Source organism: Canis lupus, chromosome 2, assembly GCF_003254725.2.
Source record: "Canis lupus dingo isolate Sandy chromosome 2, ASM325472v2, whole genome shotgun sequence".
NCBI classification, from domain to species: domain Eukaryota; kingdom Metazoa; phylum Chordata; class Mammalia; order Carnivora; family Canidae; genus Canis; species Canis lupus.
Window position 1 is genome coordinate 80,846,913 of NC_064244.1, and position 16,112 is coordinate 80,863,024.

Below are 16,112 nucleotides of genomic sequence, written 5' to 3' on the forward strand. Positions count from 1 at the left end.
GCGATGCTTAGCAGTAACAGGAGTGAGGATTCAATAGGCCGAGGCCTAGAACAGGAGGTGGCCGAGGTCGGCTGAGCAGCAGACGGGGACCAAGAGGCGGAGGGACTGTAACGTGAGACCCACTGCTAGCTGAGGACTTCCGCATCCCCGACCTTGCACAGGCAGGGCAGGTAGGGCAGGGTTGGCTAAATAAGCAGGTTCCGCGGCTCCATTATGGACTCCCAGAGTCAGGATCTGGGGTGGGGCCCCGGATCTGTTTTAGCAAGCTCCCCGAGATGTCCTGATGCTCACAAAAGCCTCGGGTCCCGAGGCGCATCCCGAGTGTGGACCAAGGCAGAGCCCAGGAAGTCAGCTGGACTGGAGGATGTAGCGACAGGTGGGGGTGGAAGCAAGGGCAGGTGGAAGGAGGCCCGGGGCGGCCAGAGATGGATTTATTCCTCCACCAAGACTGCCTGCTGGCTCTGCCCGGGAGCTGCAGCCACGCGCGCCTCACGTGGCCTGTGGGTCAACTCAGCCAAGCGCTATCACCTTAGCAAGACTGGTGTTACTGGGCCAGGGTAGGTTCAACTCCCAGCTACACCACTTCCCGGCTCGATGAACTTGAGCAAGTTATTGCAGTTGAGCCGTAAAAATGGGTCTCATAAAACGTCTGGCTTCACTAACGCAGCTGCCAGGAGGGGGTCACGAGCTCGCGTGGGTAGGGGATGTGACACACGCCGGGTGGCCGTCACACGGTTAGTGCGGAAGGCGCTCGGACTTCACGTTGCTTCCACTTTAGGTCTGGGGATGCATTTCCTGACAAGTGAGACACGTTCCTCAACCCGAACAGCCGGGGGAGGGAGGACACGGCTCTCTGGGGCGTCCGGCCGGGGAGCCTGTTTCCCTCGGGCCGTGTTTACCTCTTTCTGCCTCAGCTACCACGTGGCTCCCCCAAGATGCTCCAGTCGTATCCACTTGCTGAGCTCCGCGCAGGTAAGCAACGGGGTCTCCGGCTGCCAGGGCGGCCCAGCTCTGCCACCTGAGTGGGGGTGGCGTGCAGGCTCCTTCTCTGCACTGGGTCTCAGTTTTCTCGCCTGTAAGGTGGACGTGATACTGGAACCCGCCGTAGCGCATTGCCGTGGGGGCTTACGTCAAACACTTAAACCAGGTGCGCCCGGTGCCTCGCTCATAGTAAGTACTTAACAAATGTCGTCACAGACTTCGTGGGTAACTATTACCTCCCGAGTAGCCTGTGTCGCTCTCTCTCCTGCCAGGGACTGTGAGCCCCCAAGACCACAGGACCCTTGTCGGACAAAACGACATCCAAACAGGCATGCAGAGGCCTCAGGATGCTCCGCGGCATCCCTGACCAGGGAGGGGGCCCGTGGCTGTTCAGGCCCCCTTCCCACACGGCTGGAAGTCCCTCGATGGTGACAGGAGGTTCTTTCGGGCTGTTTGGGGTGTGCTGTGGCGTTAAGTGGCTGGGGGAGAACAGATGGCAGCAGCTGGAAGTTTCCTCCTCTGCCTTCCACCTCCGGCCGAAGTGGGTTCAGATTTCAAGGGGACGTCCGCGGGGGCATTCCCAAGGCCCAGGATGGGTGAGTGGAGCCACGAAGGACACGGGTTCAGCCCGTCTGTGTCCCTCATTTCAGAAGAGAAGGTAGGAGCCATGCAGGAGGGAGGGGAGCCAGAGGCAATGGTTTTAACCATCGTGGGTGGGACACGAGCCCTAGGGAGAGGCTGTGGATGCCTCCCCCCAACCCATCAGGGCGGGCATTCTCATCCACGAGGGACAGAGACCCAGGAAAGTGCGGCCCAGAGGGACTTGTCCAACGTCCCTGACGGCAAGGGGCTGCACCAGGACTCAAGCCGTGTCCCTACGGCTCTAACACCCGAGTTCTTACATTTGCCTCCTGCCGGGGGCCGTATCAGGCTATCTTAAGGTGGGGGGCGGAGATAAAACACAAAAACAAAAATTCCAAAATCAGGACAAACCCCTTACAGAAGCACAGGGGCCCCAGGGAGACCCCTTCCATACTCGTCACCGGTTGAGCGCACACGGGCCCTCCCTCCAGTCTCAAACCCACTGCCCTTGCAGTTCAGCAGCTTCCCAGGATGAGCTGTCCTGCCAGGCCGTGTCCTCTGTCATAAGACCATGCACATCACCCCGGCAGCCTCCGCTCCACCCACCCCTCTCCTTCCTACTTCCTAATTATAGTGCGAGGCTCACTATTGTCCTGGTGACTTGGTCTTGAAATCTCTGCACCCCTGGGCATTCTCTCTGCTTCTCACTCCATCCCCCAACACGCGCGTGTGCATGCATGCGCACACACACACACACACACACACACCCCTCCAGGTCTCAAGCTGAGGGTTGTCTCCGACCTGCAGAAGCATCTTATTTGGACTGTGGAGGGTTATTTATATTATGTAATGTGGAGCAGTAGCCATTATCGAGAGCATCGGTGATCTCATATATAAAACTTGAAAATCTGGTAAGCCGGGCCCCAATTCTCACATATTACAAGCAGCTGGTGCTGAGTCAGAGCCGTGTCCCATGGAAGGGGCCTGCCTTCCACTTTGCCATGATCCCCACCGCTCCCTGATGCCTCACACCCGGCCTGACTCTCCTTAACACGCCCTGCTGCCTCTCAGATACCTGCGATTGCAACCCCTGTCCCCTTCCACATTCGGTTGGTCCCAAATTCATTTCTTCTCCCTTCCCAAAGTCTTTCTTTGGACCCCATCCACCTCCTTCCTGCTTCTCAGCCCTGGTTGATTGTGATAATTATTATAACACACTTCTCTAAGGCTTTCTCAGCCCCCAAGGCTCGGTCCAGCCATGCCAACCCTCCGGCCACAGTGTCTACCAAAGCTTCAGGGGAGTCCCTCACCACCTATGGGATGTGGTCCAGCTTTTCCCCGAGTGTCCGACCACCCCCCCCCCCCCCATTCAAGCTTACCTCTACACCAGTGTTCTTGGAGCACCTGCTTTGTGCAGAACCCAGTACCAGGCACCATCGGTACAGGGTGGAGAGAAATGTGCTTTCTCCCAGGAGAAAGATCAGTGTGATGTGAGGGACGTGTCCAAGGACGGGAAACAGTCCTGCTGTCACAACTCCAGTCACATGGGTCTGCCTTCCGTCCCCTGCACACTGTCCGGTCTCCCTGCTTTTGCTTTCTCCCCTCCCCCAGCTGACCCTGAAGGCCTAACCTTCCACACCCAGCTCCCATGCCCCTTCCTCTTGAAGCCTCCTCCCAGGGCCAGTGAGAAACAGCTCGCCTGCTCTTGAGCTGTGTGAATGCCGGTTGTTTGTATGAGCCACTCGATCCTGGCCATTTGGAGGGGTCTGGAGGGGGTGATTTTCATGCCACGTTCTCTAACTACGTTTGAAGTTAGGCAGGCAGGGCTTAATACCTGTGTTCTTATCGCTGCCTCTGCATTTTTACATCTCCCTGGGACTTGCCTAACACTGGGCACGGAGCTACATCACAAAGTCTCAACGAGTCTCCCTGACTTCATTCACTCAACTAATGTTCACTGAGCAATACTGGGCGCCAGGTGGAGGAATGAACACAGTGATGAGCAACACAAGGCCTGGGAGATGCAATGTAAGGGATGGACCAAGAATGGTTCAGAAAAGGAAACAGAATGTAAGCGTAAAGGTGAAGGTGATTGAGGAAAGCCTCTCAGAGAAGGAAACATTTCAGTTGGGACCCACAAGGTAGCAGCACAGCAGGATGGGAAGGTGGGAGGAGTCTCAGATGGAGACAGCAGTCAGTGCAAAGGCCCCAGGCAGGAATAACCTTGGAAGACGGGCAAGGCACGGGGGCAGCAGGGAGCCAGTTAGGACGGTACCGCCCTAGCCCAGGGCAAAGGTGACAAATGGAGATGAACTTATTACAGATTTGATTTTAACCCGAGCAATCAAGAGGAAGCTAGGGCGCTGTTAAGAACCGAATTAAAAAAAAAAAAAAAAAAAAAAAAAGAACCGAATTTAAATCCACGTGTTGAAGCCCTGACCCCCAATGTCATGGTATTTGGAGATGGGGCATTTGGGAGGTAATCGGGGTTAGAAGAGGTCATGAAGGCGGGGCCCTGATCCGATGGGATTAGTGCCCTTACACGAAGAGACTCGAGAGAGCTTGCTCTCTCTCTCTCTGTCCACACACATGAACCAAGGAGAGGCCATGTGATGAGACAGCAAGAAGGCATCTGTCTGCAGGCCAGGAAGAGAGCCCTCGTGAGGACCTGACCACGTGAGACCTTGATCTTGGACCTCCCAGCGCTGTAAGAAAATAAGTCTCTGTTATTAAGCCACCCAGTCTATGGTATTTGTTACAGCAGCCTGAGCTAATACAGATCCTTTACGGAGATGGGGAAAACTCCGCAAACAATGAATGATTCCATCTGTCTCTAGGATGAAAAATCTGAGCTGAGACTGAGATAGCAAAATAGTGAGATCACGTCACTGAAGCCAAGAGAGGTGTGTCTAAGGTGTGGAATGCTGCTTTCGCTCCGAGACGCCCCGTGTGCCCTGGCACCTCTGCCGAATGTTGAAAGCTATTCTCCAAAGGCCCCCCGCCAGCCTTCCCTGATTTCTGACCATTAAAAATCATCATTTCCTTTCTCACCCTTCCAGCAGCTGAAACGCAAAACCCTGTTTTCCTTATTGCTGCTTTTGCTTGGTTTGGGAATAACAGCTTCTTTAAAAGCACACTTCAAAGCCAAAGTTCCTTTTATCAACCAGCCTGGCCCAGGAGGGCTGCTTTCATCCTCGGAGGAGCAGACATTGTGAAATCTTCCAGCTTGCTTTCTTGGAAAAGCGGTTGGTTCTGTCACGCAGACCACAGCAATTCACTGAGTGTCAAAATGACAGGCATGAGCGGAAAGATGGAAATGTTCCAAGAAAACAACAAAGATTCCAGATGCAAGAAAACGTTTTGGGATGCAACAGGGCTGGAGGTTAGAATGGTCTTGACGGAATCATTGGTAGTTAAAGGTGGAATTTGTGAAATGCGCCTAAAGAAGAAATAGGCTACTGATACTTTTTTGTTGTTGTTGAAGAACCTCTTTAAAAAAAAAAAAATCCAAGTATAATTAACATAGTGTTATATTAGTTTCAGGTGTACAACGTAGTGATTCAGCAATTGTATACACCACTCAGGACACATCACAACAGGCGCACCCCTTAATCCCCTTCACCTATTTCCCTCTGGACAAACCACCAGTTTGTCCTCTATGGTTGAGTCTGGGTTTTTTTGTTTGTTTGTTTGTTTGTTTGTTTCTTTTTTTCTTTGTTTTATTTCTTAAATTCCACATATAATTGAAGTCATATAGTATTTGGCTTTCTCTGACTGACGTAATTTCACTTATTATAGTGTCTAGCTCCATCTATGTTGTTGCAAATGGCAAGATTTCATTCTTTCATACGGCTGAGTAATGTTCCATTGCCCACAGACACATCTTCTGTATCCATTCACCCATCGATGGACACTTGGGCTCTTTCCATAATTTGGCTATTGGTGATCATGCTGCTATAAACATTGGGGGGCACACATCTTTTTGAATTAGCATTTTCATTTTCTTTGGGTAAATAACCAGGAGTGGAATTACTGAATCATATGGTAAGTCTACCTTTCTTTGTTTTTTTGTTTTAGTTTTTGTTTTTTCTTTCTTTCTTTCTTTCTTTCTTTCTTTCTTTCTTTCTTTCTTTCTTTCTTTCTTTCTTTCTTTCTTTCTTTTTTTTTTTTAGGAACTCTATACTGTCTTCCACAGTGGCTGCACCAGTTTGCATTCCCACCAACAGTGCAGGAGGGCTCCTTTTTTCCCCCTCATCCCCGCCAACATCTGTTGTTTCTTGTGTTTTTGATTTTAGCCACTCTGACAGGTGTGAGGTGATATCTCATTGTGGCTTTGATTTGCATCTCCCTGACGATGAGTGATGTTGAGCATCTCTTCATGTATCTATTGGTCTTTTTTGGATAAATGTCTGTTCATGTATGTCTCCTGCCCGTTTTTAAATTGGGTTGTTTGGTTTATTGGGGGTGTTGAGTTGTATCAGTTCTTTATATATTTTGGATACTAACCCTTTATCAGATATGCCATTTGCAAATATCTTCTCTCATCCAGTAGGTTGTTTTTTGTTGTCTTTTTGTTGATGGTTTTCTTTGCTATCCAGAAGCTGCTTTTTTTTTTTTTTTTGGTGTAGTTCCAGTAGTTTGTTTTTGCTTTTATTTCCCTTGCCTCAGGGGACACATCCAGAAAAATGTTGCTACAGCCAATTTCTCAGACATTTCTGCTTTGCTCTCTTCTAGGATTTGTAGGGTTTCAGGTCTCACACTTAGGTCCTTAACCTGTTTTGAGTTTGTTTTTGTGTATGGCGTAAGAAGTTTCATTCTTTTGCATGGAGCCATCCAGTTTACTCAACACCATTTGTTGATGAGATGGTCTTTTTCCCACTGTACATTCTTGCCACCTTTGTCATCAATTGAAAATAAAAGTGTGGGTGTATTTCTCAGCTCTCTATTCTGTTCCACTGATCTAATGTGCCCATTTTTGTGCCAGTACCATACCGTTTGGTAGTACATCTTGATATCTGCGAGTCTGATACCTACAATTTTGTTCTTTTTCAAGATTGAGCAACTGATCTTTATTTATTTTTTAAATTTCATTTATTTATTCATGAGAGACACAGAGAAGCAGAGACATAGGTAGATGGAGAAGCAGGCTGCCTGCAGGCAGCCTGATGTGGGACTCAATCTCAGGACCCCAGGATCACGCCCTGAGCCGAAGGCAGACGCGCTTAATTGCTGAGCCACCCAGGCACCCCAAGCAACTGATCTTTATATGAAATAATGCTTGGAGTATGAATGGAGACACAAGAAAAGCAAGTCTGGTTTTCATGATGTGGGAAAACAACATATGTAAAAATATGGCCAGGTTCAGGCCCAGATTCCTAAGAAGAAAGAGAGGACTCTGGGCTTATCTGACATACCCCCAGACATGTCTATGCCAGTTATTAACTGTATTAAGTGCCATATGTTATGCACGCCAGAAGTTTATGATACATTAGGTCATTCAGTCCCCAGGCCCTTCCGTGAGGAAGGCAGGCATTATGCCCATTTTACAGATGAGTCAACAGTATCAGATCAGGAAGGATAAGCCACTTGTCCACGATCACAAAGCTACTAACCAGAATTTAACTCACATCTGTCTGGCCCCAGAGTGTACTTTCTGCTTCATATGTCAGGAGTTCCAAACTTGGCTGGATGTCTGAATCAACTACAGGGCAAGTTAAAAATCTAGATTCCTGGGTTCCCATCAGAGGCCTGAGCTGGGGCCTGGGAACCTCTGTTTCTGTAAGTTTCCTAACAGTTCTAATCCAGCTGATTGATGCTCTGAGCAGAGGATCGATGGGGTGGGCCACATCTGTGCCAGCCAGAAGGTCCTGCTGGGAGAGCTGGGAAACCCACAGCCAAGGGCCTCCCCCTCCCCAAGCACCCATGAGTTCAGGGAGGTAGCTCCATGGCAGGGACTGATTCATCTGTTATGATAACTTATGTTGTGCCAACTTGATAAAGCTGGAATTGCTTCCCAGAATCTGCCTTCCTATCAGCTCTAGGTTAGGAGTTTGTGGGAAATCTGGAAGTTTGTGGGAAATCTGGAAAGTGGAAGTGAAGAAGTAGCCAGCCATCATGCTCTTGAGGTAGATGCAGTTATGGACAGGCACCATGGGGGTCAGGCAGGTTTGAGCCCATCCTGCTATCTGGTCTGTGTCCAGCTCCTCCCTCTGACTGCTGGTCCTGCTGACCGACAGTGTCCCCAGGCTGCCACCAGGCACCTAGCTAGGCACCCACCAGGCAATAGCTGCCCACGGGCTTCTATGTGGTCTCACTTTGATGGCTGGACATCCTGGTCTCTTGGGTCCCATTTCACCTTCACTTCTACCCCTCCTCCCGGTATCCCCCACCCTCCCATAACTGGGCAAGATCTAATTCTTATAATAAATCCCAAATTCCATTGGTCATAGTGGCCCAGCTTCCTGAGTTCAGGCTGGATGAGCTCATCATCTGCCCTTTCCTGCAGACCTTTCAATCTTAGACAGTGGTTCTCCGAATGTGGTCCTGGACCGACAGCATTAGCACCACGGGAGCCTGTTAGAAATGCAAGTTGTCAGACCCCAACCCTCCAGACCGACTGAAGGAGAAATTCCGGGGGAGCTTCCGACACGTGCTGAAGTTTAAGGATCTCTCCTGTTGGCATTTAACAAGCCTTCCTCCATTTCTGTCGAGGATGACGAAAAGGTCCTGGAAATACATCTATGGAAAATATGTTGTATTCTTGATATAATTTTATTATATGAATTTCTGAGGCCTGTCTGTGAGCGCTGGCCTTTACTGAGACATCATGCTAAGGCTTCGCAAGCTTAGCACCACTTCATCCTCACCCCCACCCGACAGAGATGACATTAAATTATCTCTATTTAATCGAGGTGGAATCCAAATAGTCTGACTCAGACTCCACATGTTTCCCAATATGCCATTATGCCCAGAACCCTGCCGTTATTTCTGTGCAGCAGACAGAAGCCAGACATCAGCCGGAGCGCCCCTGGGCCGACACTTAAAAGCAGTGTCTCAGACACTTGGCAGTGCCCTGTCCTGCAGCAGAGGCCAGGGGGAGGCCGGACCTCCCCAGCACACTGGCCTGCTCACAGGTCCACGACCCCAGGCCCGCTGCCATAAAGCCCCCACCTCTGGCCACTGGAAATGGTTCATCTGGATATGGAGTGGGCTCATCAGAATGGGAAGATTTTTTTTTTGGGGGGGGGGGAAGACTTTTAAAAAGCAATTAGGACAATAACAGCATCTAAAACTGTATTGAGCATCTACTGTGTGCCAAGTACTTTCTACACATAGCTCATTTACTCCTCATAAAATCCTAAAACTCTCCTCCCATTAGGGGATGTTCAGCAATTGGCCAACTCACTGCAGTCATGAGGGCCAGCACTTGAATTTAAATCTGTAACTTTAATACATGTTTCTCTATAGGAAATTTAGAAATGGTCAATATTCACATTTTTACACTCTTAGTATCTTTTTTAAAATTAAAAAAAAATGGACTGGCTTTGTAATCTGCTTTTTTTGCATTACTAGATTAGAACGGTCTATGTCTCTCAAGGTCTCCATCACCACCATGTTTAACGGCCATGTGGCATTCCCATGGGTGGATGTACCATAGTCTATTGTCCAGGTCTTTATGTTGGACATTTGGGTTGTTTCCATAAGAAGACACTTCAACTCGGGAGAAACGTTGTAACCAGGGTGCTGAAATTTAGCAAAACAAGCGGCAACATGGGGCAATCAGCTCTGCACAGATGACATCTGTGGCAGAAAGATCCAAGCGTCAGGCATCAACACAGTTGACATACATTTATTTCAGGTGCACACTTTTGGGGGAAAGGGCTTTTACTTATATGTGCAGAAGACGAGGTAAAAACGTCTCTGAGATTTACCCAGCTTGCTCCTTAGCCAGAGGAGCTTGATCCCTTGGCAATGAGGCCCCAATGTTCTCCAGAACGCCCTGTTATCTCCCTACTTCTGGTTCTGAGGTGACACACCAGGTCAATCTAGCTAAAAGCCAGTGCTCTCATTCCTCACCATGATGTAGTGATTAAGAATACAGACTCTGGAACCGGCCTACCTGGGCTTAAAACCCGTCTCTACAGCTAGGGGGTAGTGTCATTAGCTCGCCAAGGCCTTGGAAACCAAGTGCTGGAGATGGACGAAGCCTGGGTCCCTGAATAACCCACCCAGCAGGTTACGTTGTGACCTGTCCTGAGTCCTTGAGATGTGAGGCTGTGTGCACAGTAGCTAGCCTACTCCTGCCTCAGTTTCCCCATGTCACTAGACTGTTATGAAGATCAATGGATTATGAGTTAATATACTCAAAATGCTTAGAATAGCTCCTGGCACACTGCTGTGTGCATTTATCTTTTTATTTTTTTATTTTTTTTTTGCTGTGTGCATTTAAACTGACATTGGAAATACCTCGTGAGGTCAGACCCCCTCTCCAGCTTGCCAGCCAGGATCTGCCTCCCAGGGCCACCCCAAAACAAGGGTGTGGGGGGGGCTGTTGGTTCTGCACCCCCAACTCCATCAAGAATATTGACCCCATAAAGGGTCATTTCCCCCAAACCTTCATGACTTACGACACCGACCAGTTATGGCTCTTCTAGCTCCCAGGAATTTCCCTAAAATCTTTTAAAATGTTTTTCTGCCTGAAATCCTCTTTTCGGAAGCAAGTTTTTCTCCTCCTTCCTGTGAGAAGTTCCCAGTAAATGGGTAAATGGGTAACTCCGTCCCGGGCAAGAGCGTGCATGTGTTCTAAAGCTGCCAACACACTTCCCCACAGGCAATGAGTCAGTGAAATGCGGAGGGAAGAGCTCGGTGAAGTTCACGGCCGCTGGCTCGGCCAGGCGCAGCTCCCCTTGTCCCCTTGTCCCCCTTGTCCCTCCGGGACAACACTACTCAATCAACAGCTCCGTCGGCTTCCAACCATAAAACTAGGGACTGATGATCCGTAAATTCAGAACTGGTCCCCCCTCCCCAGCTAATTACACATTTAACTACTTTTTAATCAGTAAAAGGTTGCTTCTCTCATACCCTCTGCTATGCCTTTTTGTGTGTTTCTTCGTGTGTGTGTGTGTGTGTGTGTACACAGGCCCTTAATGAAAACTGACCCTCCACAGAAAAATGCAGAGATGGAAGTTTCCCGTAAAATTTTAGGGGGTTCGTGGGTCTTCAAAGGCAATCTGAGGACCCTGACATGAGCAATTACTAGTTTAAAAGTACCCAACAATTTCAGAACGATGCTGACAACACTTGAATATCAAAAAGCAGCATTTAAAAGCATCTTAGACACCCGGAAAATGTCTGGAAGCCTATGCCAGAAACCCTGAGCCGGGCTCTCTCTGAGAAACGAGACTGGGCTTCTGAGATGAGAGGGAGATTTATCTGTTTTCATTGGGGAGCCCTTTACAGTGTGTGAAATTAAAAAAAAAATTTTTACCATGTGTAAAATTTTTTTTCTAATTAAATCAAGAGTCAAGAAAAAAGTTATTTAGGTTAAGACCTAGACACAACCCACTGCGACTGTCATTCCTGCAACATGGGGAAGGGACAGGTCACCAATGCTAAAAAGGTCCGCTTACCTCCTCCCAGAGCAGTGGGGCCCTTTTTTTCTTTTTTAGAGATTATCATCCAGCTTTATTCACCAGTTACATATGATTTACTCTCAAAGGCTGAGAATGATATAAAAATATGTTCCTAGTTTTGAGCACAAATGCAAAGGTAGTTTTAATGAACATATTGCTTCCTAAGGTGACCATCTGAAGATATAAGTTCTGGTGTTCTTTTAAAAAGAAATCAGTCTCACTGCTTTATAATTTTGATATTTGAATTAGTTATGGTCAGTGAACATTAATCACAACTTTGAGAAAATAAATTTAAAAATATTAGCTGGTGGAATTGAACACACAGTTCCTAAGATTATCTTGAAATATTTCAAAATCAGATTTTATAGTTTCAACTCTCTAGGAAAAAAAAAATGGAGAAAATCCTATCATTTTATTCAGATTCAAGTTCAAACATTTCTTTTAAACCACAGTTCTCAGAACATACTTTCATTGCCAAACTCTTTCCAAGGGGTAGGGGTGGCGTGACGCTGTTTCTCCTGGGCGTCCAACATCCAACATTAAAGTGCCAAGTTGAGGGAGGGGGTTATTCATAATCTACCAGGTCCCTACACAGGAGGAGTTGGGCAGTTCAGGGGTGTGCGCTCAACCCAGTCTGCTCTGAGCCCGGCCGGGGGTGATGAAGACAGTAAATGCTAGAACAAAGCTGGAATGTAGAGGGAGGACACGCAGAGGAGGATAAACAGCCTCCCACCACAACCCTGTCCAAGTTCAAGGAGAGTGGCTCGGCATTTATCAGGTCGAAGAGCGTGTAATTGCCTTTTCTGTGGGCAAAGGGGCGGCCGGAGCCCGGTATTTCCTTGGCTGAGCTGAGCACCACTGAGGCTGTGCACGGAAAGCTCCCGGCGCTGGGAGTGCACACAGCAGGTGCTCAGCAAGAGTCAGTGCACACAGCAGGTGCTCAGCAAGAGTCAGTGCACACAGCAGGTGCTCAGCAAGAGTCTCCTGCTCCCCTCCCCGGATCTGCAGCCCGAAACTTTGGCCACTTGGTAGGAAGATCCGCTCACCAGACACACCAGGCAGTCCCACTCCAAGGGATCTGCTCAAGAGAGACGGAAAACGTTTACGTTCATATTAAAACCTGCGCGTGAATGTTTATGGCAGCGATCACCCCAAACCAGAAACAATCCAAATATTCTTCAACAGGTGAAGGGTCAAATGGATCTACATTTGTTACATCCGAGCAATGGACAATCCCAAAGCGTGATGCTGGGTGAAAGCAGCCGGACTCCAAAGGCTTCCTACTGTGGGATTCTATTTGTGTGACGTCCTGGCAAAGGCAAAACTCTAAGGATGCCCAACACCGGTGGCTGCCGAGGACCAGGGGGGCAGCACCAGGGAATTTGGGGTGTAATGAAACTTTTTAAGAAAGATTTTTATTTATTTATTCATGAGAGACACACAGAGAGAGGCAGAGACACAGGCAGAGGGAGAAGCAGGCGCCCTGCAGGGAGCCCGATGGGGGACTCAGTCCCGGGACCCCGGGATCATACCCTGAGCCAAAGGCAGATGCTCAACCGCTGAGCCCCCCAGACATCTCTAATGAAACTTTCCCATATCTTGATTGTGGTGGCAGTTACACACCTGTATGCGTTTATCAGCACTGGAGAACTATACATGAGAAAGGGTGAGTTTTCCCGTTTGTAAATTTAGAAGGATGTACATGACATGATGACATAGATGACACAGCGCTGGGAGGGTGGCGTCTTAGCTCGGGCTGCTGTAACAAGCACCACGCACCGCGCGGCTCTACCAACAGACATAGGCTCCTCCCCGCTCCGGAGGCTGCAAGTCTCGGGTCAGGGTGAGGGCCTGCCTCCTGGCTGTGGATGGCAGGTGGCCTTCAGGCTGTGTCCTGGGTGCTCTCTCTCTCTCCTCTCCTCCTAAGGGCACTAATCCCATCATGATAGACTCCCTCGAGACCTCACCTAAGCTAAATTCCTCCCAAGGCCCCGCCTCCTAATACCATCACCCTGGGAGAATGAATTTGGGTGGGGACAAAAACACAGCCCGTAACAAGTGGCTTTCACAGGTGCAGACCAGTGAGCTGCTGTGTTTTCACCATGTTCACCTCTCAGCTTTTTCAGCCTGGGAAGGGAGAATCAGATGCTCAAAGTTAAAATCATCAAAGGACCACCTGGACCAGGGGCCAACCTATGCAAGCCCTCCAGAGCTCACAAATACCCTACCTCCCAGTCACCCTTGGGGGAGCCACTACAACCCCAGGGGATTTTTTAAAAAAAGAAAACATTTTCCTCTTATTATAAAACCAATGCTTCTTTATTAAACAAACATTAATAAATCTAGATTAACAGAAAGGATATGAAAATCACCGATAAGCTCGCCATCTGTGACTACTGATAACATCCATGGTGTTCAGACTTTCTTGTGTTTTGTAAGCAAACATACTTTTTTCTTTTCCTTTCCTCCCCTTCCCCTTCCTCTTTTCTTTTCTTTCCTCTTCTTTTCTTTCTTTTTTCTTCTTCTCTTTCTTTCTTTCTTACAAAAATGAGATCTTACTGTAACACGGCTTGGTGACCTAACTTTTAAAATGTTGCTATATAACGAACAATTTTGCACATCATCAGAATTCACTGAAACCATAACTTCTAATGGTTGAGGAATATTCTGGTATGTGAAGGACTCATCATTTACATAACTAACCAGTCGTTTATGGCCAGACACATGGTTGGCTTCTAATTTTATTGCTATTTTTAAAAATAACAGTATTGAAACCAACCCCTTACACAATCGTGTTTCCTCTGGATAAACTCTTGGTATTGAAACTGCTGTGTTTTTTTAAGCTTTGAGATGCATTTCAGACTGTCCTCGTCCCCACCATGAGCTCATGAAAGATGAGCACTCTTTAACTTAAAATTTTGAAACATTTAAAACATTTAAAATTTCATATATGAATGATGGTATTGGGTTTTTCAAAAAGATTTTATTTATTTATTCATTCATAAGAGACACAGGGAGAGACAGAGACACAGCAGAGGGAGAAGCAGGTTCCCCATGGGGAGCCCAATGCGGAACTCGATCCCAGGACCCCAGGATCATGACATAAGCCAAAGGCAGACTCTCAACCACTGATCCACCCAGGCACCCTGATGGTATTAAGCAGCATTTTCTTTAATATGATGAGGGTGAATGTTGGGGTTTTTTCCCCCATGTGCTTACTGGCTAAGGACATTTCTCCTTCTCTGCCTCCCCCGCCTTCTCCTTCTCTTTCTTCTCTTTCATCTTCTTTCTTGAGCTCTGACCTCCAATGCTTCTTGATGTGATGCAATGACAACTATACCACAGCATATGTGAAAATTTCTTGCCATAAAAGTTTAAAACTCAACCAGCCATGAGGTGAAAAGCAAACAATGAAGACATCAGCTTCATCTCTTCAAATGTATCAGTGCCACGGGAGACCAAACACACTTTGGGGACTATCTTGGAATAAAGGAGACTATCAGTCACCTGTTGCGATGAGCACGGGGTGTTGTACAGAAGTCCGCATCACTATATTGTACACCTGAAACTATTATTACACTCTAGGTTAACTACCCGAAATTTGAATACAAACTTAATAAAAATAAAATCAGTGGTTGATCCTGATATTATGGGGACTCTTGAATACAGACAATTAATTAGAAAACATTGGTGTATCATGGTTACATTTCTTGATTGGTTTTTTTTTTCTCTTCCCCCCACCCCTACATGCTTTTTGGCCAACAGCATCTTTTCCTTATTCCATTTCTTTTGTTTGTTTTTTGTTTTTCCATTTCTTGAGGGACTTTGGCTTTTCATACTAAGTGGAAAAACTCGGTCTGTGTTTAGAAAACAGCCCCTTGTCCACCCCCTGTTGCAAATGTTGCTCCAGTGTATCATCTGCTGTACTGAAGCTTTTTAATTTAATTTAATTTTTTTAAATTTTTTTAAGCTTTTTAATTTTAGGAGCCTAATCTATCAACCATTTTCAGTCATTTATTTTATGATTTTACTTTTGACTATCATCCTTTAAAAGCCCCCTCCCAAAAGGGGCTCTAGTAATTCTACAGTGGGGAAGTCTTACAGACACCACTTTTAACCAAATGACCAAGGTCAGCACCACAGGTTGAGTCATGTTGCTATATATGAGGTAAATCCCAACATGATGCAATGATAAGGATACTTCACCACTGTCGTATTCTTTCCCCAAACCCCAAATCCCAGTCTAATTATGAGACATCAGACAAACCTGAAGTTAGGGACATTCTACAGAATACTGACCAGTACTCCTCAAAGCTTTCAAGGTCACAAAATTCAAGAATACCCCTAGAAACTGTGATAGGCCATGAGAGACAAAGGAGACAGGACAACTGAATGCAGTGTGGTGTCTTGAAATGGATCCCAGAGCAGAAACAACAACAAAATAACCTGGTGAAATCCAAATAAAGTCCACCATTTTGTGAGCGGTAATTCGAATTCCTCAGTTTTGTTATGTACATGTTAGGTAAGGTAAGCTGAGTGAAGGATATAGGAAAGCTGTATGATTTCTGCAACTTTTCTATAAATTATAACATTATTCCAAAATAGAGTTTGGGTGTGTGTGTGTGTGTTTTTTTAAGAGTTTTGGGGCAGCCCGGGTGGCTCAGCGGTATAGCGCAGCTTTAAGCTCGGGGCGTGATCCTGGAAGTCCGGGATCGAGTTCCACGTCGAGCTCCCTGCATGGAGCCTGCTTCTCCCTCTGCCTGTGTCTCTGCCTCTCTCTCTCTCTCTCTCTCTCTCCCTGTGTCTCTCATGAATAAATAACATATTAAAAAAAAAAAGAGTTTTGTTTAGGACAGAGAATGGTCTAGGCAGAAAAGTAGAAGGAATAGAAGAGAAAACCATCATAGTTCATGGCTG

The 16,112-nt window shown here is 47.3% G+C and overlaps 1 protein-coding gene across 7 annotated transcripts in view; it reads right to left on the reverse strand.

The window, feature by feature from the left end:
* TMEM51 (transmembrane protein 51) overlaps positions 1-16,112 on the reverse strand; it is a 58,423-nt gene that overhangs the window by 33,373 nt on the left and 8,938 nt on the right. Inside the window, exons 1-2 of one of the 7 annotated variants that reach the window (XM_035712959.2) lie at positions 2,943-3,740; positions 900-1,073 (exon numbers count right to left, since the gene is read on the reverse strand). The exons of 3 other annotated variants lie outside the window; for them this stretch is intronic. In XM_035712959.2, the coding sequence (XP_035568852.1) occupies positions 900-1,073; positions 2,943-3,213 (445 nt within the window). In that variant the 5' untranslated portion in view covers positions 3,214-3,740. Of the gene's footprint in view, positions 1-899; positions 1,074-2,942; positions 3,741-16,112 lie in introns of those variants that run through there. 3 more of the 7 variants (XM_025446899.3, XM_025446892.3, XM_025446897.3) reach the window with 3 other exon arrangements.